The sequence below is a fragment of the Rutilus rutilus genome (genome assembly GCF_951802725.1).
Source record: "Rutilus rutilus genome assembly, chromosome: 14".
Classification (NCBI taxonomy): Eukaryota; Metazoa; Chordata; class Actinopteri; order Cypriniformes; family Leuciscidae; genus Rutilus; species Rutilus rutilus.
The window spans coordinates 21,942,945-21,970,600 of NC_140219.1; the positions used below are offsets into that span (position 1 = coordinate 21,942,945).

Here is a 27,656-nt window from a genome sequence, read left to right on the forward strand (position 1 = left end):
ATTAAAATGCATAATGCATAAAGTGCAATCATTGCATGCCATTGATCAGCACTTGAATAAATTGAGTTGAAATTCTATTAACATAACCAGTTAAGCATAAAGTGAGATGAATATTTAACAATAGTGCAATATTGCATATATAAACCCATTTGCCTCCTCGAGTGGCTATTGACTATTTTAACGACTCGAACAGACTAAACTGCGTATATGCGTCTGAGCGATACGCGTTCTCAATTACCGCTTAATAAACATTGAGGCAATATTATCTTGGATCCCTTCCACAGACATAAGTGCTTCTTTTATATGGAATCATTAAATGAGCCACGATCAAAAGAACCACCAGCGTTTTTCATCACAACACCATGTAAGAGTCCAGAGATCTAGTTGTTTCCAGCCCGTTTTACAGCGTATTTGCTGAGCGCACAATTTGTCACTATGAAATGTGCGGTGAGGTATACTTGGCGGCTCCTTGTTTGTGGCGCCTGTCTCCGCTCGCTCTTTGTCTGTGGGCCAGCCTGACTGCCTGCTTCTCCCCTGTGGCTACCCGGCGCTCTCCTCTCCTCACCACAAAGCATTTGCATGTACTCGCATTTAAAGCAATTAGGCCCTAACCTGTCAGCCTGACAGGTGGCCTCCATCTCACTAAATGCACCTTTAATGTTTGTGTCTGAGTTAAGTCTTTGCGGGCCCAAGTTGACAAACCGTTGAGTTTCTGTATTGTGAATAATTAGGCCAATTATTTTGAGCGGATAGCGATTAAACATATGCGTATTGCTGATTCAATCCGGCAGGGGTCTGTCACTCTCTTCCACACGGGCCACTCACTGACCCAAATTACGACAGAAATCCCTCCCCCTGCTCCCCATCAACTTCCACCACAATGGCAGGAGAGTCAGCTAGCGTACACTGCCTTAATAAAACAGTAATGATAATGACTATTGGTACTGCGGCGCTCAGCTCCACGACATCAGGCCGAGGGAGTCGTGTTTTATAGGACGGCTAGTCACAGCCGACAGCCTGATTTATCCAGAGTTTCATTTAATACCTCTATTTAGCAGATAACACTAATTTCTTTAGTGTTATGGGGTTTCCGCTGATTGTTTTTTTCGTGCGTGAGGTGTTTTGGTGGATGCCGCATTGAGACTGGTTGAAAATGATTAGGTTAAGCAGCATTAGTTTGTCTAAAGAGTCTTAGGTCTACTGAATTATTATTGCTGTTGGTCACACATCATTTCATGAACATAATGCTCTCCTAGATTAAGCCATGTCGTATTTTACAAAAAAACACAGCATGGATAATCTTCTCAGCTCTTCGTTGTCTTTGCCTGTGTCTCTTGTAAGCGCACATCGAAAACGTTCGATTCTTTGACGTGTTACATCCCCATGCCCTGCTAGGGTCAACGAGAGCTTTGAGCAAACCATCTGTCTAGAAACGTGTCAGGAGCTGACCTGAATTCAGCCTAAGTCAATGAAGGTCTTTGTTGTCATATCGAGCTTCCTCATGGAAAAAAAAAAAAGCAGTTGTTTTCGCACCCATCTCCATTTGTTAACCCCATGCAAATGGGAATGAAAATAACGCCGGTTGATGCATGCAAAAATGCTGTCACGGTAGAAATATTGACAGTTTGTTTTGCCTGTAGCTACATTTGCATCTGACGTTAATCATCGCTCGCAGGTGAGCCTCGATGCGATGTCTATTATTATGGCCGAGTTGAGGCATCAACCGATGGTCTAAACAACAGATTGCAGGAGTTGGGGAGTTGATAAGATATTACATGCCATTTTTTAAAGGGACTCCCACGCAGCACTGAAAGGCAACTAATGCTGCCTCTCACAGCAACACAGAGAAAGCAGGAGAGGGAGCTATCAAATGTGACTGTCAGTCAGACTCTGGGGAATCACTTCCCCATTCATGACCATGAAAAGGTTGCCAGTACAATGTTTCTTAGCAAGTAAAAAAGCATCTGTTTTTACATTTTTCACTTCATGTCAACCTTTTGCCTCCTCACTGCAGGCTAAACGCAAAACAAAATGTGCTAAGCTCCTTTAGCATGGAGAGAATAGAGAGAGAAACCAACGCTTTGTGTATCTTCATCTTTGTGTTCTAGTAGGAGGGGAAAAAAGAAGAAAAGCTCCTTTTGAACCTACTTTTTCCCAACACATGTAGGGAAACATGGAGACGTTGTAGCTTTTTAGTGCACAGACGCTTTGAAACAGCGAGTTCTGCCTTTGCCTGATGTGCTATGTGGGCGACACCAATGCAGACTCATTTATTAGACGGCTGTAATTAATGTGTTTGTTGATTCCACTAAAAAATTATAAGAACGCCTTTGTTGTAATTCTCACGCAGTTCAAGAGCACAATAACCGGATTGTGTTCTTTATTTGTGAAAATATGTTTCCTCCTGTGTGTTAAATCACCAAGCATATGATGTTGGACAGTGTGGGAGTGTCATTGGGAGATGGGGGCAGAACTCCCTTAGAAACCCCAAGAGTTTGTGTCATCTTAGTTAGATCAGGCCTGTTTACAATCAACTATTATCTGCAGTTTGTCATATGGCAGGTGTGGGATCTTCTCAGTGCGGACGTAATGAGGACATGTGAAACAATGTTTGAGGAGGAATACATTTACATACTTTTGAATATTTCCGTAGTCTTCTAAAGTTTCTGCCAAATGTCATATTAGACTCGACAACTCGACTGGGGAACAGATAACAGATTTAAAAATGCACATACATGAGATATAGCCTAGATATATACGTATACTGTTCAAACATTTGGGAGAATTTAATTTTTATAAAAAAAAAAAATTAAAAAAAAATGGGGAAGGTAATATTTTTCACCGAGTACATTTTTAACAGCTCTGAGCACAACTTCATATGTCGTTATCTCAACATTAAAGTAATAAAAAAATGGCGTGAAGTCAGCTTATGCATACTTTTCCAGGAAATTCTTTATATGGCATCCACATATCGCTGCAGCTGAATAATATGCAGATAGAGACATTTTAACTGAAATGAAAAGAATAAACACAGTTGCGACTGAATATGGATCTGTGTTCTTCAAGCCATTTTGGGTATTTTCTTAAGGATAATGTCAATTTTAATGCAATTCTAATTAACATAGCCTTTATAACTGTATATAATATTATATTATAAAACAATGTAATTTCTGCCTCATTCTGTGATAAGAAGTCACACCAGTTCACAGAACTGACACTTATTCACATAAATTGTCATACTTTTGACACTGCGTTGATCTAAAAACGGTAAGCATTTTAGTCTCCTCTAAATAAATCACATGTCATGGTCTTAAAAATATATTTTATCAGTTTTGTTTATCAGTATCAGGTAGCAAATAAGTGTGACTGTTACTTAAACTATATAAATAAATCAAGTAAAAATGAATTTGACTGATAGGATAATTTTATTATTATTATTATTATTATTATTATTAAATTGTATATATATATAGAGAGAGAGCATATGTTAATTCATACATTTACATATTGATCGCACCTCTTACCTATTATTATATAATATACAGTATGTTTATTTTAGCACACTTTTTATTAAGACCTTTTCAAAAACTGTATGTTGTGTAGCTTTATTTAACTACTTTTGTACACCAGATGCTTTTATCCAAAGTGGTTCACAATTGAGAAATAATATAACAAAAGTAATTCATCCTAGAGGTACAGAAACATGAGGTAAGCAAACATGATGCCTGAATATTATTTATTCATAATCACTTTCTTTTTCGAACCATTAGTCAACAAATCTTCAGTAAACATGGCAGGTGTCATAATGGTGGTAAACAATGTTATGAGAGGGTGGTGGGGTTTGAGATGTCTTTAGTGGCTGAGGTCAGAATCTTAATGTTATTTATTTACAGATTATATTTGCATGCGTTTTCCTTTTGGCACACATTATGTAAAAAGAGGGAAATTCAGAAGTAATGCAGAAAAATGTTGTATGGTGTTTCGTGTTGTTACATCAGAAAACAATGTGGGAAATATACTAAGGAAGACATACTTATTTTTTCCTCTAGCTTTTGAGAGTTTCCGTAGGGGAGAGCAGGAAGTGTTGTAAAACATGTGGTGAGTTGTAGCACCATTAGTTTAACCGATTAGAAAAGAGCTACAGGGGTGATATCACAAACATACATGACCGCCGTCCTTCTGATGTGACAGTAAACTATTTGAAAGTCTGTATAGAAATATAAAGGTTTGAGGTAAGACAATATACAGTAACTTTAAGATTTGCTATCATGTTAATGAATGTCAAATCACATATGGTCAGGTAAAAGCAAAATCAGCAGCTTCAAAATGAGATAGGCTACCATTTAAAAGTGTGGGTTCAAAACGTTGTTTTTTTTTCTTGTTAGAAATTAATACTTCTATTCAGCAAGGATGCATTAAATTATTCAGCAAGGATGCATACATTTATCAAAAGTGGTAGTAAATACATTAACAATGAAACAAAAGATTTAGCACAACGCATACTTGATGTTTTTGACATAACATCAATACAAATCTCTTCATTGACCTGTTAAGGTTGTATCAACAGCACTTATAGGGATATGTTGTAAAATTCTAAACAACTTTAACATGTATTAGATAAGTGTGGTTATGTTAAGACAATAAAACAAAATTTGTTATAACACTCCTCATCTCCTTTACACTATCATCCAGCAGTCTCTCTCTCTCTCTCTCTCTCATCTGCATTTAACCTGACCTCTCTTACTCACCACTTGTTCTCTTGCTGTACAAAGGCACTTTAATCACTAAATAACCTGGAAAGTGCTCTTTTTCTCTACTGTTTTGTGGTTACAGGTCTGTTCAAGCAAGTAACCTGCTGAACCTTCATATCCGTATATATCACAATTAACAGAATTTCAAATTATTGGGAAACAGTCTGTGGAGGTTTACCTGAATTTGAAAAGAGTGTGATTTGTAATTTAACTTTTGTGGGAGTTTCTTTCACTGTTATTCATTTCAAGAAAAAATATGCTGCTTCCATAAATGACAAATTTGAGAGATTTTAACAGATTGCTTCCAACAACACACTGGGTAAGCTTCATCATTTAACTGTGTGGCAAATTTATTCATGAAACACAATTCCATTTATAACATGAGACTCAATTACAAGGAGATATTTCTTGTGTAGCTTCTTGTGAAACATGCTTTTTCAATATGATCAGTATTGCAAGCATTATTACACCGCTCAGGCAATGTCAATAGTATGACCCATATTAGGGGTGATAGACATTGTAGTATATACTATTATATAATATAAACATACACTAATTGTACTAAATTTCATGAGCTGTGGAAATGTGTGTAAAACAAACAACCCCCCCCCCCCCCACACACACACACACCACCACCACCCCACCCTACTTAACCCCAAACTGGCCCATTAATTGCACCCAGGCATAAGGTTTGGTACAGCTAAACACATTACATACATGAATCTGTTCTCATCATCAAATGCTATGCAAATGTCATGACACATAAAGCATTTTCTTAGTTGTCCCAAAACCCATCGATCATATAGCTAAACAAACACTCTCTGTGAATGATATTAAACATGCATTTCAAAAGCTAATTAGAATGGCTTGATTTTAAGCTTATAGGCAGAAGCTCTATTCTGAGGCAGGGAAGCGTATCCCCAGTTTCAGCATGTCAGACTGTGGCGTACTGTTGCTCAGTGAGCTCTTTGTATTCCTTGTAAGTAGACAGCCGTTTGACAGTTTGTTTCAAAGAATGTTTCAAAATGTTTCAATACCTAAGGGGAGGTGTGCAAGGAAGGAGAAATCACAGAGGCAATTCAGTTATGCAAATCACATCACACTGTTTTCATTAATCCCACCTGAACATTGCAAACTGTCTGTGCAGAACCCGCAGAGAGAAAAAGAAAGAAAGAAAAAAAATACTTTTTCAATCTATCTATCTATCTATGTCTTAATGTGATAAAATTATGACAGAGGGAGTTATGTGACATTTTGATGGGCTCTGTGTTAATAAAAATACCTGACAGACTTTGATTGTTGTAGGAGGTATTTTATAGATATTATATACAGTATATTTGGACATGGAAATGGTATCACATATGAACGGTTCAAGTTTAATTGCCTTGATTCACTAGGATTATAATTTAAAGGGGTACTATTGTTCCCTTTTAGGAAGTCTTGATATTGTTTTTTTTTTTCACATTTTACATTATTACAGCTCCTCTCTCCCCAGTCTTTTTCAATGAAGCCCCTCATTCCAAAATATGTGCTGTGATTAGTTACCTGGCCCAGTGTGTTGTGATTGGCAGAGTGTGTTCGGGAAATTTCCCACCCCTACATAACCGCAAGCTCTGCTCAGATGTACATATTAACGATGGTATCAATTTTAAACCAATTCGAGCCCGATTCAGACCCTGACAATGTTAACGAACAAGAGGATCGTGCTGAATGGATTTCAAGCACGGACTTTGCAAGCACAGCTTTCGCAGGACGTTTCAGAGTGGTATGTTTTTTTTTTTTTTTTTTTTTTTAGAGATACAATGTTATCCACCATTTAATCATATTTGTCAGAAAACTATGGTAATACAAACAGTAATCAATCACAAAATCATAGATAATTGTCCGAAGGGGCGGTAAACAGTCTTACAGCAAGAGCTTACAAAAGCTACAGTAAACACAACATCAATACTGTAATTTTAGTTAGCAGGCTAGCGGAGGCAAAGCTTTGCCCTTCATTTAAATCATAGCAACTATAAAATGTATAATTGGAACTGAAAACACAACTACAAATAATCAGACAAAATGGGAATGGCTACGTCTTTCAGGTGAAGCTTTTGTGCATATAGCCTGCTTTATTCTCTCTTCTGGAAGATGTTCTCCGTAAAATGTGCAGAGCACAGACAAACGTTGAGGTTATAATGATCAGGAACAGTGTTAAAAAGTTTAAAAAGTTCGTCAACCTTAGGACAAACTTTTCCAGGATGTAAAAAACAGAGACAACACTCTTCATCTTCTCTAATGCAGCTCAACCAGGCCTCGTCAACATTTTTGCGTATTCCGTGGGCGGAGATTATTTAAATGAGGAACATTATGACTTCATGAGATCCGGACAAAGTCTGTTGTAGTCCAAACGAGCATTGTGTTTCTTAAAAAGTGGATTCTGTTAAAGAAAATATCTCCCTATGGAGTGAACTTTAAGCTTTGAAACCTTGCGGATCTTTTTTATGCTCAAACAGCAACACTACACACTAAATCAAGTTGAAAAAGTGAAAAAGCATAATAGGACCCCTTTAAATATATCATTTATAAATTATGAAGAGCATACTCTTCATACAGACTGCTTCAATTCACAAGTTTTGGGTCAGTAAGATTTATTTATTGAGAGAGTTAATATATATATACATCAAAATTGACATGCAGGTAAAGATCTTTCTATTAATCAAAAAACCTTGAAAAAAAGATGTATTATGGTTTACACAAAAATATTAAGCAGGACAGCTATTTTAAACTGATAATAATAATTGTAAATGTTTCTTGAGTATCAAATAAGTATATTTGTTTGATTTCTGAAGGCTCATGTGACATGACTGGTGTAATGATACTGAACATTTAGCTTTGCCATCTTTACATTGTAAAATATATGAAAATATAAATTTTTCACAATATTACTTTTTTTACTGTATTTTTGATTGTAGCATAAGATAATTATTTTAAAAACATTAATTTAAAAATCAAATATTTTAAATATATAATTTATTTGCACTAACATATAATCCTCACAATCCAAATATATATATATATATATATATATATATATCCATATATATCCATATATCCTTTTGAAGTTAAAGCATCGTTTTATCTTTCTCTATTAATTATTGCATCAAATGCATTCTCACCATTCCAAAATGCCTCTCCACTCACTGTTCTGCTGATGTCTTATTTATTTATTTATTTGTCACTCAATATTTCCCTTTGAAGAGTCAACCGCGGGATCAAGTTGTAAAAATATTCCAGCCAAATCCCATAAAATACTCTATAAACAGGAGAACTGAGGGAATATGTCATGCTAAAAGCATAATTGGCATTATACATTCTGTTTAAAATCTACATCAGGGATGTCCTCATTAAGCCTCTGGCCCGTGCCTTGCCGGAGAAATAAAAGTGATTGCGTTAATTACATCAGCGAGGATGAGGATGATGATGATGATGAGGATGAGGAGGAGGCACTTCTGGCTACAGGTGGCTCTGATTAAGTTTAATCTGGCAGCCCTCCTCTTGCTATCTCTTCTCCAGGCTCTGTGCCTCTAGGTGCAAAGGCTCGGAGGCAGCCTTCCCATAATGAGCTCCTCAGCTACACACTGGATACCCTGGAGTACAGTCCCCACAGAGCCATAATGAGCACTCCAGTGCAGCACTCTGTACTCGCAGCCAAGGGCTCCAAGCCTTCCTCCCCGTAGACAATGGCACACGGGTGGGCATGGCTTGTTCGCCATTCTCCTCTCAGTCTTTCCCCAGGGTGCTTGTATGGAAGGTGGGAGGGGTGGCCTGGAGCCTGCAGTTGGCAGCGGTTGCCTCGCAGGGAGAGGCGCTCGTCTTGGCCCGCCGACAGCCCTCCTTCACATCCAGCGCTCATGTGGGGTAGCGAGTGTGAAAAAGCGAGACAGAGAGGCAGCTAGCGGAAGGCATCTTCTGGATGGACTTGGAATCACTGCATCAGTGGTGTGGGAAAACTACTTCCCAGACAGTGTTTAATAGACTGACTGGAATCAGGAGACACCCACTTTCCTAGCATTTGTGATGCGTTCGCTCTTAGTCTTTTGATTATCTTGGTTATTTAAATGGATTTGCATAACAATCAGCTAGATTTTATTAGCCGGCGAGATGCAGAAAACAATCAGTGCGCCGCAGTGTTGATGCAAGACTCTTAATTACAATGTTGAATAATGTCAAGCAAATGAATCAAGCCAAGCACCTCTCACATCAGCTTTCATCAGGATGGAGAGATACAGGAAGCGTGCTCATTACGCTTGCAGAGTGTGTGGGTCGTCGATCAGGGGGCCGAGGTGATGCTGAAGTGCTCTGTAGGTTAGCTTTTCACTGTTCCACAATTACGGATGTAGAGGGAAATATGATAATATTGTTTATGCGTTGCGATTGGCAATGGGCACCATTTCTTTTCTTTTTTTTTTTTTTTTTAATTGCTCTGTATTTTAATGAGCCCACCTCTCTTGATCTTGGACAGACACGGTGTTGGCTTGGACTGTCTTTTCTGAAACAGCTCCATCTGGGAATGAGGATTACATAGTTATTATCTTGGGGGAGGATTAAGGATTTGTGTCTATCACTGGGTGGTGCAGCCAAAGACAAATAAATCTCAACATGCTGTTAATACATAGTCTCTATTGTTCCTTTTGTAATAATCAAGAAAAAAAAAATACATGGGGAATGATGGCGTTGAGGGGTTTTGGGGTTTACTGCCGCGTGTCCTGTTTGGGAGGTGGGATTTATCGGAACAATGTTTCATCATCAGAGATAATACGCTGGATTCCGCTGTTCTGGAACACTCAAGCTGTTGAGAGATCAGAGAGTAAATTCATTCTCAAAAACCTAGATTGAAAATTGAGAACAGGATACAAGGTTATATTGCTCTGTCGCTGTTATGTTTTGAATATACACGGTTTTATGTGGCACGACAGATGCCTTGTTTGAGTGCAACCTAAATCCTAAATCACACTTCAATACATTTTTTCTGTATGGCAGATTTTCTTGCACAAAACTATGAAACTATGCCAGGGTCAGAAATGAATGGGGGCAATAGGTAAAATGTACTTTGAACATTTACATTTACAACTTTATTTGCCTCGGGCTGTCAATAGATTCAAATTTGTGATTGCAATTAATCACACCATTTTTGTGTGAATAATCGCAATTAATAGTATACTTATCGTGAAATTAAGCATGCATGTATCTTGTTTAACACGTCCATTTTGTCATCATTTGCTATATCCAGCAAAGTAAACCTTCAGATTGAATGGTGATTCTCACAAAACTGTATTTTCTGCAAGCTAGGTAAATGTCTTGACTCCAAATAACCAAATGGGAGAGCAGTGGGATGTTTTGATGTTCTGTTCGATCTGTATTTCACACAGGGCTCACTCTTCAGAAACAACCACAGAATATGACAGAGCTTGTGTTTTAAACCGAAATGCATTACACATTCATGTAGCTCAAACAGTACAGCATGGCATTAGCAACAATGGGGTCATGGGTTCGATTCCCATAGACATGCGTGAACTGATGAAATGTACATTTGAATTCAATGTAAGGTACCTTTAGCAATATTTGACATTTTAAATTGTTAACATGAATCAATATAAAAGTTTGCCCTCAAACATGTCAAATATCGTCTAAAAACACTTGGACCATGAACGCCCCTGGCCACAAGTAACCTTTGGTAGAGCAGCAACCTGATTTGATCCTTTGTGTTTTATGGAAAACCAAAGCTCACAAAGCCTACTCTTATCCTCATCTAAACCCATTAGTTCATCACGCTACAACTGTAGTGCTCAGCAAGTGGCGATACAAGTACCACACCTGTTACTGCAGGCTGACCGGCGCTTGTTTGTAAGTGCGATGTATGTTGAAAGCGTTGACATGTGTAAGTGTTGAAAGCCCTGTTACTAACCGAGCACACGGCCTGATTTGATAGCCCTGAGTAGAGCTGTAGGATTAAGGGGAGCATGCTGTTCGAATTGGTTTAATCATCATGAAGGACGTAGCCATAAATGGAGACGACGTGACATTGTCTTTTCAAACAGCCTCTTTATTAGTGCTGGAGGATGCTGTAATCTAGAGAGCTAAAGCCTGCCAGCGGTTCCTTTTTGAACGGCTTACCTTTGTGCCGCGCACAATCGCCGCTGCACGTTTGGTCCATCCTTAGAGCCCACGCCATCACAACAGCCATTTAGTTTTGTGCAGACAAAAAGAAAATGAGTGGCAGGAGAGAGACAATATGTTGCAAGACATTGTGGGTTATTCAGTGTAATTCCTGTAGACATGGAGCATTTCAAATCATATATAAAAATGCCCCTATTATGCTATTTTAAAGGTTCCTAATTTTGTTTTGGAGGTCTCCTACAATAGGTTTACATACAGTACATCCAAAATAAACAAAAATAAAAAAGTGTCTGCTGAAACCAGTTTGTTCGAAGATTCAGTCTCTTTAAACCCCTCACCTTCGAGAGCCTATTCTGGCCTAGTCCGTTGTGATTGGTGCACTGCTTACAATAGACGCCTATTACCATATCCGAATTTCAGCTCGGCTTCCTCTGTGCTTGATACACAGTGATACGAACAGGAACGATGGCGTCCGTTTTTTCCGAATCAATTCCAGCGTGAGTCCTCATCTTTAGGCCCTGTTTCCACCTGGTATTAAGATGTGTTTTGGTCGATCGGATCACAAGTGAACGGATGAGACACATATCCACAACCACACGTGTTTCCACTACGAAAGCAATCCGGTCAAATGTGTTTTCGATTACCTCTGCAAGTGGTCAAAAGTGGACAAGCTCAAAACGTATATTTAGCGTCCTCCACTTGTGATCCGATCGACCGAAACACATCTTAATACCAGGTGGAAACAGGGCCTTTGAAGTGCATCCAAAGTGGATTTGCAGCACTGAAAATAGCATCTTCTCGACATGTTGACAATACTGGATATTAACCAAACTCTTCCAGGCTCAAGCTACAACTACAGTGTAAAGGGTGGGTCAAAGTAGATGTTATTCGCAAGCAGCCAATGAAGATTATGGGCATTATGCAAATGTGTAACATTGTTATGTAGGTATGTAACAGAGTGAGACTGGAATTGCTGACAACTCGTTTCAGCAGTTCAGAATCAATCCTTTCTTTTAAAAGACTATAACTTTATTTGTCGTGCACTTTGATCTTTTAAATTTTGTCAGATTCACAAACATATATATAGCACATAGCATGAAAGGCAATATTCGAAAACGCATAATAGGGGCACTTTAATATGTCAATATGACATTGAATTCCTGAATTCCAATATGACATTGAATTCCTGTCATATCGTCTGAAATATGACCATGCTCTTCAAAAATGCATGCATTTTAGGTTAAAATGTCCAGTATTAGAAATAATCAGGTATGCACTGCATTGAAATATTAAGGTCTTTTATAATGGTTCAAAAATAGTCTGAGGTCTTAATGATTGGGATTCGTGTTTCTCAACATAAAGATCACTATTTCACATCTACACCAACATTTGGACTGACTGCTATGTAATTGAGTTAACAGGCTGCAATTTGCATATGAGGTTACCAATTTCACTTCAAATTTTTACTTCTCTTTTGTCCCACAATTGAATCTTTCCGACATCCAGTGCCCTAATCTGGCAGCTGTGGTGTTAAATGTCATAGAATTACTGTATTTAGAGACAATACATCAGCCTGCCAACATTTTCTCATACAGTTACATCTTTATATGATACAGCGCTTTTTAGCAGATAAAGAAAGGGAATGAGAGCACGGATTCAAAAGAAGGAGAAAAAACAAAGAATTATAGTGTCACCAAGGATCAGTTTGCTTTTAAAATCCGATGTTATTTGTCCCGACATACATACGGCCGCAGTGTTTTTCCTTCTCAATCTTATAAGCCAGGCCGAGTTGCTCCACTGACTGTGGCTTAAGCAACAGATGACTCAATCGAACAATATGCTTATAAACCACTTAGCCTCAAAAACAAAACGAAAAAAAGAAAGAAACCAAAAGCCTCTAAGTGTTGAAGTGCTCACAGTAAGCTTTTTATGAAGCAAAACATAAATCCATCATGACTTGCTTTAAAGTCGAAGTTATTAAGGCTGCGCGCTAAAGCTGGGTCAATCACGGCACGTTTTGAGTTTCTGTGCCACGTTTTATCCCAGAATCAAAATATTTGTAAAAGACGCAGACAAAAGAAAAGTATTGTTTGTTTCATGAATCTCCAAAGGCTATGAATTATTCAGTGTGACCAAATACCAGTTAACATTTTCAGAAATGAGACACTAAATCACTGCAGAGACTCCACAGCCATTCAGAGAAAGCTGTATCTTGTCACACACATTCTAGTGGATGAGCTCTTTACTGGAGCAAAGGAGAAGTTGGGCAAAGCTGGTTCTTCTGCTCCTCTGCCTCAGAGACGAGGATCAGCAGGCAGAATCCTTTATTTGTCCTAGAGTTGAGTCTGTGGAACACTTGGCCTCGTCCCTCGGTGCTTCCAGGATCAGAGCGGTGCGTGGCCATGGTCTCACTGCTGGCAACACAGAAAGCCAGCTTGGAATGACAAATTGGTCTGAGACACCACCAGGCACATGCCAAGAAACACTCGCAGAACACACCGCACCAAATTGACAATCTGAACTAAGTTTAGACAAGCTGAACACACAAGCACAAATCAAATATCTGCAGGGTTTGTATGTGCACATGACTCTGTACAGGATGTTTGTGCATAATTATGATGCGCTTTGTTTTTACTATGTGCGATTTTACATGAAGCACACATTCATAATGCTTTTATTTTGGATTGGAAGCAGTCTCTAAGGAGTCTGAGGGAGGTGGCCCATTTATTCTCTCTTTTGTTTTTATTCATGATATGGAAAAGCAGTTTTGTTTTCAAAAATAAGATAGTATTTGTTTTCTAATTAACATATTAAAATCTACCTCAGTACCAATAAAAAAAAAATAGAGGTTAAGGTCATTTATTATCTCGGTTTCCACACTCTTAAGAAAAATGGTAGCAGAACGCTTTTTGGTGCTAAATAACCCTTTGGAAGTGCTATTTAAGTCAAAACCTTTTTAATGCTTTTTTTTTATATATATATATTTTATTAAAATATAGGCTATATATTCCATTGAAACAAAATCTGCGTTTACCAGCGGTGTAGAAGTTTTTTTTTTTTTTTTTTTTTTTTTTTAAGTTCAACATATGCATTTGCGGCTTATGAAGGACTTGCAAACACTAGCAGAAAAACACAACAATTTCTATGTCATTACCATGATTTGAAGGGGATATGTACCTTGGACTACAGTAGGTAGTCATCCAGAATGCCTATTACCGCCGTGCCGCGGCAAAGCCACCACGGCAAAAATAAAACCAGTACCATTTCAAAGTCGTTTGCGAAATGACCACCAGATGGCGCTAAGGGACATTTTACAAAACAGTTGCAATTACCGCATTTTTAAACGTAAGTGGGGCTAATGTCAATTAACAGTAAGGAAGAAATACTACAACTATGGTCAAAAAAGCCTACAACAAACATGAAAAATCAATCATGCGCAGTACATTTCAAATCATCATTATATCATAAGTATATAATAAGTGACTTTTTTTTTAAAGTAATTCAATGAATTTTTCAAGAAAGTGCTGTGTCAGAGATGGTTGTTGTCAATATAACTATTATTAATAATTAATACACTTTATATTTGTTAACTTGTAATGTAGTTTATGTTTCTGTTGTGATATACCTGTTTACAAATTGTATGAATGCATACTCTCATTTCATTAGTTGATTCATTAAAGGGTTAGTTCACCCAAAAATGAAAATTATGTCATGAATTACTCACCCTCATGTCATTTCAAGCCGTAAGACTTAGAGCTTTCGGTCCCTTTTCTGTCCCATTGACAGCCTACGCAACTACTACTTTCAAGCACCAGAAAGCTATAGCTTTCAGCTGTAGCTGGAGTCACATGGATTACGTTAATGATCTCTTTACTATAGTAAAGAGATCATTAACGTAATCCATGTGACTCCAGTGGTTTAACCTCAATTTTATGAAGCGTTGTGAGTGCTTTGTTTGCGAAAAAAACATAATTTACCATTTTATTTACAAAATATTCATTTCCAACGTGCGTTCACACATCAACGTCTGCTCTTGCATCAACAAAACACGCATGCGTCGTGGTGCTCTCATGAACGGTCGTTGGAGAATCATATTTTGTAATTCAAGTGTAAATTATGCTTTTTTTGCGCAAATATAGCACTTGCATAGCTTCATAAAATTGAGGTTAAACCGCTTGAATCACATGGATTACTTGAATGATGCCTTTTCTACCTTTCTGTGGCTTGAAAGTGGTAGTTGCGTAGGCTGTCAATGGAGGGAAATAAAGCTCTCAGATTTCATTAAAAAGACTTCCATTGTAAGACAAATGGCTACCGTCAACTGTCTGGTGACCAACATTCTTCAAAATATCTTCTTTTGTGTTCAGCAGAATTGAGAAACTCATACAGGTTTGGAACAACTTGGGGGTGAGTAAATGATGACAGAATTGTCATTTTTGTGTGAAATATCCCTTTAATTATAAACAAGGACAATGGTCCTTTTTCACATTAACTGGTGTGCATTTTATTTATTAAAATGAGAATAAGACAAATCCTGACGCCATGACATTGTAAAAGCACCTTTGATGCAGCATTTCATTTACACACAGAAACAAAACCTACCTAAAAATGTAACACCGAACCTCACATACACATAGTATTTCCTTCAGGCAATGCAAATGTAGTTAAAATATGTGGATGCTGTTGTGCTGGTGTGATATATTCCAGTGTAAACATTTTCCTCCCTTCCAATACTAAAGCTAATTTACAAACCACACAAATCCAGATATAGGCCAGAAACAACAGACATGACATGATTTTTCCAACCAATATCTGAATTTATAAATTTAGACTGGATATGAATGACAGGACTTATTTCAGTATATGGCAGGTGGGTACTTCGACTGCCTGGTAGGTTTTTGTTTATTTTTTATTTTGCCATTAAAATGATATTTGGTCTCTCTTTGATGGTTTGTGCCTGAAACCACGCTTTATCATGATTTCAGGTGGACCACTCAAATTGAAAGCATCCGTCCCTTGAAGCAGCATCAAATAATTGTTTTGAGTCGTAGTGGATTTTATCCAGAATAGGACTTACTTGTTGAAAATGATCCTGGAGAACAATAAAATGCATTTTTTTTTTTTTTTTTTCTCCTCTGGATACGTCTGCAAAAATGTATGACAGTCTGGTCCGTGGTTATTGAATTCAGGCCCCATATCAGTCACAAACCCAAATTCCCCTTATTTCTTTTGGGGGAGTGGAAGCCCCCAATATGATAAATGTACAGTACGGTCCTTTGATTGTATGGCCGAGGCAGCCGCTAAATTATACTGCTCAGTTTGAGGGCTCCAAGTTGCCTAAGGCTTTTAAATTGCTAATGATCAACTGTGAAGAAGCACTTTGATAGCAGTGCCGGGGGACTTTAAAGCAGATCTACTGTTGTGTGCGAAGCACCCGCTTCACACTGAAAACCCTGTACCATTACTCTTTCAGAAATAGGGGATGTCGAAAATGGAAACAGGAAGAAAAATCCAAGAAAAGAAGCCCAACCCACTCCAAAGGCAGACATGCTGCATGCATAAGTATTACAGCAATAAGGAAGACACATCTGACAACTGCAGCGGGTACTAACTTAGTAGTGTGACTGTTCCGTTGTAAACTTGGCCTGTTACACTCTTTATTTTGCATAACTGTCATCACGTTCTCACATTATGTGGTGCCACAGCTGCTAAGATCTATGGACAGAAGCTTTGCAAGATCAAAAACATGGAAGTCACGTGATCAAAAGCATCTGATTATCCATGAACTACAGACATTTTTTAATCCCTTGGAGAGAAATGTGGGTGTTGTTGTTGCTTCCTCGTGTTTTTCGTTCTTATTCTTTGGTTTGCTTTTTCGTATTACAACAACAACAACTAAAAAACGTGTCATAAACAGAGACAACAAAATCAAGAGCATGCGAGGGGTGTGCAACTTATTTAATGCTCAGTACTCTTGAGTGTCAGCCAGGAAGTAACAAGTACAAAGTCTCCCAGTGTGTGAGGAGAATGTTACTGGGCCAGAGCATCCTCACTGTGTCAGCCTGCCAGAAAAGCCCTGCTCCTTATTTTGCCTTGGGTGAATAGTGCTCTTGTTTGTGAGTTTAAATGGGAGTCGTCTGAGATCGCGGTGAGTCTTCTCCACCTGGTGCGTAGCGGAGAAGACAAGTTAATGTGACGACGTCAGACCTTCTCTTTAAGATTGCTTTTAGGGTGAAAAGTACTTCGGCGCTCGCTCCTGCCAATTCTCAGCCTGAGGCTTTTTATCTCACGAGGGCTGGCTGAGAGAGCGCAACAGAATTATTTGCGGGTTATTTTAGGAGCTGTGTTGCCAGCACCATCAATATCAAACAGAAAACATTACTGCATCGGCAACGACTGATTGGGTCATTTGTTGGTGGCGTTGCATATACACTATACCTGTGAAAAGTTTGGAATTTTTCATGTTTTTGAAGACTGCATTTATTTGATTCAAATTCTGGTTTAATATATATATTCCTATGCTGCCAAAGCTGATTTTTCAGTGTCACATGATCCTTCAGAAATCATTTCCATATGCTGAATTGGTGCTTATTAAAAATAAAATTTCATGAATCTAATTATTTTACATAAGTATGTATTTGATGTACTGTTTAGAAAATTCAAATGAACAGCATTCGTTTGAGTATTTCGTAACATTATAAATGTCTTTGCCGTCACTTTTGATCATTAATGCATCCTTTATGAACAAAAGTATGATTATTATTATTATTATTATTATTTATATCTTAATACCTTTCTTTAGCACCAAAGTCGCATATTAGAATAATTTCTGATTTCTAAAGACTGGAGTAATGATGCTGAAAATTCAGCTTTGCCATCATAGGAATAAATTACAAATGTATTCAAATAAAAACACTTCCTTTAAAGGTACACTGTGTTCGAAATTAACTAAATTTATATAATAAGTCTTACGCTGATTCACTATGGTAAACCTATATAAGTGTTTATATTTTAGACCTGACAGGATGGTTTTCACGGAGAATTGCATACTGTACATACGTCATTCGTCCATGCGTGTCTTGTCATATCCTAAATAGAGAAAAGTTGAATCACCCGTAAAAAAAAAAAAGAAAAGAGGAGAGTCTGCTGGCAAAAAGACAATCCGAAATTCTCGTTATAAAACGAGAATCAACATTGGCTTGGATTTTCGGAGATTGCGAGGAGGGATTTTACATTTTGTAAAGGGACACCAGATGTGACAACAGACAACAGGTGTGTAAAGTATATTATAGAACAGATAAATTGCCATATGCAACTTGCTAAGAGTTCATTTTAAAGCATTTTCTATTGTGAAGGGTCATGTCATCATGGTTGTTGTAGCGCTGTGCTGGAACTTTTTTTTTTAAAGAAATACCATGTTGATTAGTGGGTATAGCTACAGTAACAATTTCAGCTAGTCAGCTTGAGATCCTTTCCCTCTAAACTGATTATATCTCTTAAGCCTAGTTGTTGATATTTTATGAGCAGGAAAAACATATTTATTCGCACAGTCACACAGAGCCGAAGCACAACCAAAAATATATAATTCCGCAAAATGCATGCAGTTGTGTTTTTGTTAGAGGGCCACAAGTTAATATAGTGTACCTTTAAATTGTTATAATATTTCACAATATTACAGTTTTTACTGTGTTTTGATTAAAAAAGAAGAAAATAAATGCAGCCTTGGTGAGCATAAGAGACTTTGTTCAACAACATTAAAGCATCTTATTTATTCCAAACTTTTGACCGGTACTGTACATCTGTCATTTTCTTTAAGTGTCATAATAAATGCACGCACAAGCACGACCAGATTAGATTAGTGTGATGAAATATTCATGCTTGTATTTAAACCCATGCAAAGCAGTAGTAAATGAACATGTTTGCTATGAACTGCTTTGTTTTGCTCAGCTTGAGAATGAAATGTGATTTTTAATGCAGCTAATCCTTTTAAAACACATAGCAGGCTCATTATGGCCTAAGGATACAGTAGTGTCTGTGTGAGAGAGCGTTTTGCGTGGCTGTGCTTCTTAAACTAGCTGTGTGTGTGTGTGTGTGTGACAAAATTTGCTTTATCTTCGTTGGCAACCGTAAATAAAAAATTATATCATTCCAAATTAGATCTCGACTATTACGTGGCCCACAGCGCTTATGAGCGAAACAGGTTTTAGCTTTTTTATATTGATAAACACAGTCATGCATACCTGGGTCATTTTATGAAAAAGGTGCCTTTACCATACTATTTTGAAATGGTGATTTTTTTTAAAGTAATTGTTTTTTAAGACTTTTGTATAGAAAACAAATGAGTTTGTATGTTCTAATAAACTGCATTGTTCCGTTTCAAACTACAGGGTGGGCCATTTATATGGATACACCGTAATAACATGGGAATGGTTGGTGATATTAAAGTCCTGTTTGTGGCACATTAGTATATGTGAGGGGGCAAACTCCTCAAGATGGGTGGTGACCATGGTGGCCATTTAGAAGTCGGCCATCTTGGATACAACTTTTGTTTTTTCAATAGGAAGAGGGCCATGTGACACATCAAACTTATTGGTAATGTCACAAGAAAAACAATGGTGTGCTTGGTTTCAACGTAACTTTATTCATTCATGAGTTATTTACAAGTTTCTGACCACTTATAAAATGTGTTCAATGTGCTGCCCATTGTGTTGGATTGTCAATGCAACCCTGTTCTCCCACTCTTCACACACTGATAGCAACACCGCAGGAGAAATGCCAGCACAGGCATCCAGTATCCGTAGTTTCAGGTGCTGCACATCTCGTATCTTCACACCATAGACAATTGCCTTCAGATGACCCCAAAGATTTTGTTCAGTGATGAGGCAAACTTTTATGTGAATGGTGAAGTTAACAAACAAAACCACCGCTATTGGTCTGACACTAACCCACATTGGATGGATCCCTCCAAGACTGTTGGAACAACAAAAGTGATGGTTTGGTGTGGTATATGGGGTACAACGATAGTGGGTCCATTCTTCATCAATGGAAACCTCAAGGCCACTGGATATTTGAAATTGCTACATGATGATGTGTTTCCCTCTTTATGCACTGAAGCTGAGTTTTTCCAGCAAGATGGTGCACCACCACATTATGGGTGCCAGGTCCGAGCATTCCTAGATGAACAGTTTCCTGGAAAGTGGATTGGTCGTCGTGGGCCAGTTGAATGGCCCCCAAGGTCTCCCGATCTGACCCCCTTAGACTTTTATCTTTGGGGTCATCTGAAGGCAATTGTCTATGGTGTGAAGATACGAGATGTGCAGCACCTGAAACTACGGATACTGGATGCCTGTGCTGGCATTTCTCCTGCAGTGTTGCTATCAGTGTGTGAAGAGTGGGAGAACAGGGTTGCATTGACAATCCAACACAATGGGCAGCACATTGAACACATTTTATAAGTGGTCAGAAACTTGTAAATAACTCATGAACGAATAAAGTTACGTTGAAACCAAGCACACCATTGTTTTTCTTGTGACATTACCAATAAGTTTGATGTGTCACATGGCCCTCTTCCTATTGAAAAAACAAAAGTTGTATCCAAGATGGCCGACTTCTAAATGGCCACCATGGTCACCACCCATCTTGAGGAGTTTGCCCCCTTACATATACTAATGTGCCACAAACAGGACTTTAATATCACCAACCATTCCCATGTTATTACGGTGAATCCATATAAATGGCCCACCCTGTATATTAAACTATTTTTATAGAAAATGTCATGATATAAAGTAATGGTTGGCAGTTTATAGACTAATTTAAAGGTTGTGAAACTACAAGTTGCTTTTCAGAAAGCAAATTTAATGCAGATATTTCAGCAATTAGCATGGTAACAAGGCTTGCATTTTAAGACCATTGAAGAATAGAGATATTTGTATTAGTTTATACTGTAGTTTACATGAAAAAATAAAAATAAAAATGATGGTAACAGATTTTACATTCCACCATCATAATACATTATTGAAAATTATTTTTAATAATAAATAGAAAATCGCCAATGCTTCATTTATTTGATCAAAAATACAGTAAAAACACTCATATTGTGAAATACTATTACAATTCAAAATTGTTGCTTTCACACACATTTTGTGTGTGTGATGGCAAAGTTGAATTTTCAGCATCATTACTACAGTCTTCAGTGTCACATGATCCTTCAGAAACCATTCTAATATGATGATTTGATGCACAAGATTTTGTCTTTCTTCTTTTCTCAATGCTGAGTTGTGCTGGAAATATGATACATTTTTGTCAGGATTCTTAGATGAATAGAACATCATCTATTTGAAATAGAAATATTGTTGTCACATAAATGTTACTGTCACTTTTGTCCTCGCTGAATAATAATAATAATAATAAACAAATCTTATTGACCCCAAACTTTTGAAAGGTAGTGCATTATTTTCATTTGCTCATACAGCAAGGCAGATTAAGAGTTGAAATAACAATTATTCATCGTTAAAAAATGGATCTCTATAAATGGGACACACGTAGCACCCAGTTTGTAGAACGATCCACCTGCTGTGCTTATTGTCGTCACAGCATTCAGAGGACCTTGTTTTCCATTCGCAGACTGATGCAGCTGTACTGCCAAACTCAGAATCAGTTCACCTGTGCCTCTAACTCATTACAAAGTTCTAATTGAGACTTCTTCCAGCTCTCAAGACCAGTCTAAAAGAAGGGGCTTCACACTGCTTAGCAAATGAGCACACCAGGAGCAAGAAGACTTGGTGTCTTGATGCACTTGTGGGAGGCTGTCGTTTCAAAGAGCACCCTTTTAAAGCGATGGCACATTGAACATCAGTCAGCCTCAACACTGCTGGCAAGGAGATTACAGCTCTTTGCAGCCTACCGCTTGCTCTCTTTCCCCCTCCACTAGCATTTGGAGAGGAAAACGTTCAGCAGAGTGAAGTGAAGAAATCACTTCCATGGCTTGTTTTGGGGAGGAACAGCAGAGAGGTTTAATATTAGCAATTTGGCTTCTCGATAAAAACTAATTTGTCTCTGTACTGTGAAGCAGAGATGTAACACGTAATGAGAAGAGATAATAAATTTGCCTTCAATCTGGCATTTTTCATCATGTTTATTTGACTGCACTTCACAACCTTGACAAAATCACATTTTGCTTTCACAAGTTTACTGGCGCCGCATGAATTATGGAGAGAGCTGTGAAGGAAGGAAGATACCAATAAAGATTTTTTTTGTAAGAAAGCAACCATTTGAAAACCATTCCCTCCATCCGCACTTATTTTACAGAGTTATCCGCTCTTCACTCTCCAAAATAACAGCAGAGCCCTGACGCCATCAGCTTGTTCCAGTGCGGTTATGTTGCATTTGCATAGCCTAGGCTTTCAGTGCAACATATAATTTCGCCGCACATTACAGAAAGGCCATTCAATCGAACACACTGGGTCAACTCCGCCTCATTATGGTGCCTGTGTACCTGCAAATGAATAAAGCCCCAGTGACGTGTGTGTCTGTCGTCTATGTCAGATTTTAATGGGATCATATATTATTTAAACATGCAGGACAAGTTAATACACTCCACGTAGCATACCTGTCATATTAAATAATTAACCGTGGCTGAGCAAAACATTAAACAGGAAATAAAGCATTAACACCAATGCAGTTTTTCCAAAGAGATTCCTTTCTCTTCTCTTCAACATGTTTTCAATTCATAACTGTTGCCTTTATTTAAACAATATCAGGCCAGCAAAAGGTGTTGTTCTGGATTTCAGCACGACTGTGATTTGGCTGTCGGCACAAAGCCAGAGGGTAATTGATATCCAGTTCTACAGCATGGTTTGATATAGCTTTTTATACAAAAGTTCTGTTGAACGATACGCGACTTCCGTTTCAGACACAATTGACACGTTATTTATTATATATTTTTCTCAACCAATGAAAAAGAAGCCCAGCAATGCACAGAAAAACAGATTGGAACACATATTGCTCTAATCTGCATTTTACAATTACCATAATACAATGAGCAAGTCTGCCACAAAACAGATTCTCTGACTTTAAAAAACGAATCTTGATGTTGGCCTTTTAACTGTTTGTATAACTCTGCTTGTCTGTGTTTGCAGATTCCAAAATGTCAGTATGTGTCATACTGTCATACTGTCATTGAATCATTAATTCAACTGATTGTTCAATCAAACAACTGTTGGTCTTTACTATTGAGTCATCAATCCATTCTCTCAACCTGTTCATTCAGCTACACTGATTCATTCTGGAATGAGTCATTGAATAATTCACTCAACTCGTTCAACTGTTCTGATGGGGATTGTTTAGACGCTGGGTTAGGCTCCAGCATCCCAGCGACAAGCGGTTTGGAAATGTATGGATCGATTTGTTCAAATGCACTGATTCATTCAGGAGAGAGTCATTGAATAATTCACCCGATTCAGTTCACTGATTAATTCAGGAACTATTAAACACCACTAATGTGTGTTGCTCAGAGATGTGCCGTTTCTGCTTTGTTGTGCTTGGAACTATTTGCTGGTGGAGCAAAGAAGTAACCGGCAATGTGTCTAAAGTTACTAAAGTGTCTAAATGTGTTTTACTCAGTATTAACATATTGTTTACTTTATTTATAGTAAAATGTTGTATAAAATATCACACTCACAATCAGAATAGCACTGTTGTTCGTGTTTCATGTGCTGCAATTGAGTTCAAATTGTACTGTTCTTAACAGAGCTTAATAGATGTTTTGACTGACCAAAGTAGAGCAGACACGGGTCAATGCGAGTGATGCTGACAGCGCCTCTACTGAATAAACATGTTGTGTCCTCTGATTTGCCCTTGCAACCAGGAGAATGTGTTCTTTATTAGTCCTCCCCTACTTGAGTTCCTGTGCCTGCTCTGCTCAGATTACAGTATCATGTATTGTTTAAAACTAGCTCATTAAAGGAAAAACTGTCTCCAGGAGTGTATGAGCCAAGTTGAAGAGGAGAAGAATGATTCCTTAATTGGTCAATTGCGCAAAAATTGTATAACCTATGTCTCTTTAGATTTTCATCTTTGCAAGGGTGGCACAAAACTCCTTTCTATTATTTCAGACGCCTAGGGCTGACCATGCAGTGTTTGTCTTTTACCCGACAGTGTGTGTGCAGTGAGGTTACCATACAGCCGATGCTGACTTCTCTAAGTGCTGATGAAATATAGATGTTGAAGTCTGGACCGCTCAATGTTTCATCTCTCTTGGCGATACCATAAGGAAGCCATTAATAGTGTCAGAGAGCATTAGTTCTACAAAAAGAAGATAACAGGGTGTAAGAGAATGACTGGCAGCACCTGCTTGGAATCAACTAGGCGTCCCTCAAGTATTAGGGAAAAAAGTTTGTCCCCCGCTGTGCTGGCTCGACCGCTTCGTTTTCCTCATATGTATGCAAGGTCACTTGAAGATGGTCATTTCCCCCTACGCTGCCTTTGTCAGTGTGCAGAGGCCCTGCATCATGCATAATCGCAAACAGCAGGACCATCTGTTGTTGCCTTGTTGACTTACCTACGTGCAACCTTTTTAGTGTTGGTTTTCATGTATCAGTCTGATGTAGCACCATATTTACAATATGCTAATTGGTTAACGAAATCCTGTTTGAGAACCTTTGCATATGTTATGAAGCCTGTTCTATGTGCTTGTGTTTTCGGTATTTGGAGCGCAGGAATAGGCATGCATTGAGAAGTTTTGCTGTAGCCATTTGTTGGCTGTATATTCCACCAGCGCAGATTGATGACCTTAACCTTTATTCACTCAATTGGCTTTTCCATTTCTTCAGAATAAGTGTACGTAATAGGTCACTTTGTTCTGCCTTATTACGAAACATGCAATTTATAGGAACTGTGCTTGAATGCAACAGTTTTATTCTTACTAAAACAACTAACACAGAGTGATTTGTTTCTCTTCTAGAACCAGAGCCAGACCCCAGATAAAACATTCTCTGTTGTCCCAGCCACGTGCCCTCACAAGGTAAGTCACTGTCTTGCTAATGGTTCTGTTTATTAGAGGCATTGTATTTTCACTATGTGATAAAGCTGTTGCAGCATGCTGCATCTCCTTAAAGCATTGGTTCTCAACTGTTTGAATGCACACACAGAAGGGAAAAACAATGTGGAAATGTTTCTTTTGTTTGTCATCAAAGGCTGTGTTTTGTTGTCAATTTCAACTGAGCATTCCTCTAGCTCTAACAGCAGAGCATGTGCCAATGTCATGGGTTTAACTACTAGTCTGTATAAATAAATTACAAATTGGTGATGATTTTATTTGGATATTTATTTAGAGATTTCCTTTAGAAATACAATTAACAGTATTATTAAATTGCCAGTGTCTTGAAAGATTAACATTAAAAAAGTAAATAAATATCCATTAATTATCCAATATCTATTGGATCTATCAAATATTCACTGACACAGATTCGATATGATATCAATGTGTTGTGCATCCCTAAAACATATTAAATTCAGATTCAGCAGATGTTGATGTTTTCAATGACAGTTTTCTTTACTTTTATGTGATTTTGCTACTGTGTTGGGTCCTCACTTGGTTTGTGTACTAAAGCAAAACCTGTTGAGAACTGTTGATATACATATATACACTTTTTTTTTTATCTGGGAGATCATCTTTTTATTTATTTTGCTTGGATACGTTGAAATAGAACAACATTTATTTTTCTCCACATCGCCATGTACCAGAGCAAGGAGGCATGACAGCAGATATTTCCTTTTTATTGTCTTATCTCATGTTGGAAACAAGGCCCTGAATTAAACCGTAATATTGCTACAAGATGTCGAATTATCTGTGATTTCATGCTTTTAGGTTCAGGATTTACCAAAACAGTGACAAGAATCAGTCGTATTCTTGATGTACTGTAGAGGAACACAAAGAAAGTATATTTTCCTGCTTGAAAGCTGGCTGCCTCTGCTTTTGAGCAGTTCTTTCACGCGTCCTATGTGAGAAATGCAATAATGTGTTATATTGCCAAACCTCGCACTATTGTCAGTCCACTAACCTCAAATGTGCCAAAGTGCTCATTTCCTCTTCTGGTTGACTTGGCAGGTCAAGAAGAAAGACCTCGCAAAAAAAGTCAGTCAAAGGCAGACATAGGCACATCTGACAGCCTGTCAACAAGTGTTCCAATTTGACAACCCCTAATATACCAACTGCCATCAAAAGTGACTTGAAGCTGCAAGGGAAAGCTGCAAAATATTTATACAAATCTCCCCAGTGCTCATTGTGAGATGTATGAAAAGGCAATCAGCTTTGTCCTCAACCTCTCGGCACACAACAGGGCTCTTAATTGCTGACCCGTCCTTCACACGAGCCTGCGCGCTTCACCCCTGTCGAGATCACCTCTAATAACACGTTCTATACAGTGCTGATGCGCTCAAACTCACCTGCTCGACACCCAGGCTGCAGCGTTTTGTCCTTGAAATATGGAGAGCGTTGCAATTCCCATGTTGCTGTCAGCTCTCCTTGAAACAGCTGATCTGGATGGAGGTAATGAAGGGATGCCACCGATTTGTGATGCCGTTAACGTTTCCCCGCGACCAGCAGAACATAATCTCTGTCTCGTCGCTTCCCATTAGCGCCTGTGATCTGCACAAACCAATATGCAAAGAAAGCAATGGAGCAGTGGGGTAATTTGGTGTGTCACTCAGCTCCGAATGAAAGTATAATGGCTAAACGGTTAGATATGATTTCTATAATAGGAATGTCGTACTGTGTGGTGCTAAGACCATTCCTATTTTCTTTGCTAGTATTGTATGCATTCACAATGAAAGGGAGCTAATGAACAGAGAGCTTTTAAAAGCTCCGTGATTAAATGGAAAGGAGAGCGGAAGAGAAGGATGGCGGGAGAACGAGAGAGCGAAGCCGAGGGGGGTGGAGAGAACACTAAGTATACATAATTGCTGCTTGACACATTGGCCAAATTCTGCTGTGCCAGTATTGGAGTGAAGATGATTAACGGCTGTCCGTGTGGGTGGGCAACTTGGTCACCCAGGGCTTCTAGTTTCCATAGCAATTGTACTCCAAAGGCCATACATTACATTGTGAGAGTCCCTGAGGCCTGAGCATTGTTAAATTCCCCAATAATATCTTACATTATGCGTTTGTCCTCTCAGCAGTAATTCATTCCAGCCACTGTGATTCACAATAGGTCAGTAGTGAAAGTGGAGAGAGTCCCAATTTCAAACCTCATATCAGAACGTGAAGGAAGGCACACCTCAACGCTTAACGTTGATGAAGTGGCCCCCGGCTTGAGGAAAGTGATCATTTGTCTGACATTACAGCGGGCACGTCTGCTCTGACGATTCAATGGACAACCAGGCTGATATTCTGCAGGTATTTAAACACCATTCATCAAAGCTTTGATTTAACCCTAGCAGGCGTCGCAGAGCCTCCCCGTTGAGCCGCCAAAGCAGATGGCAGATGGAGTTCAGAATTTGACCCTTCCTTCCCTGTGCGTAATGCATGCAGAACCCTGGCACGAGCTGCCTGATCTGGGCATGGTGCGACCAATGTACCCCTCCATGCAAACACAGACACATATTCCATCTGTGGGAGGGAGGGGTGTTGTTGCTCTCTCCCTGTCAACGCTCTGAAACTGGACCTTGTGACCGCGCACTCCTCCACATCCTACTCAAAATGGTGTTTTGAACTTGGGGAAACCGGTGGTGAATAAGCACATCTTA

The 27,656-nt window shown here is 38.5% G+C and overlaps 1 protein-coding gene across 3 annotated transcripts in view; it reads left to right on the forward strand.

The window, feature by feature from the left end:
* Positions 1-27,656, forward strand: part of pcdh11 (protocadherin 11) — a 179,162-nt gene that overhangs the window by 50,821 nt on the left and 100,685 nt on the right. For all 3 annotated transcript variants that reach the window (XM_084430315.1, XM_084430317.1, XM_084430316.1), the window contains exon 4: positions 24,874-24,933. In XM_084430315.1, the coding sequence (XP_084286441.1) occupies positions 24,874-24,933 (60 nt within the window). The remainder of the gene's footprint in view (positions 1-24,873; positions 24,934-27,656) is intronic.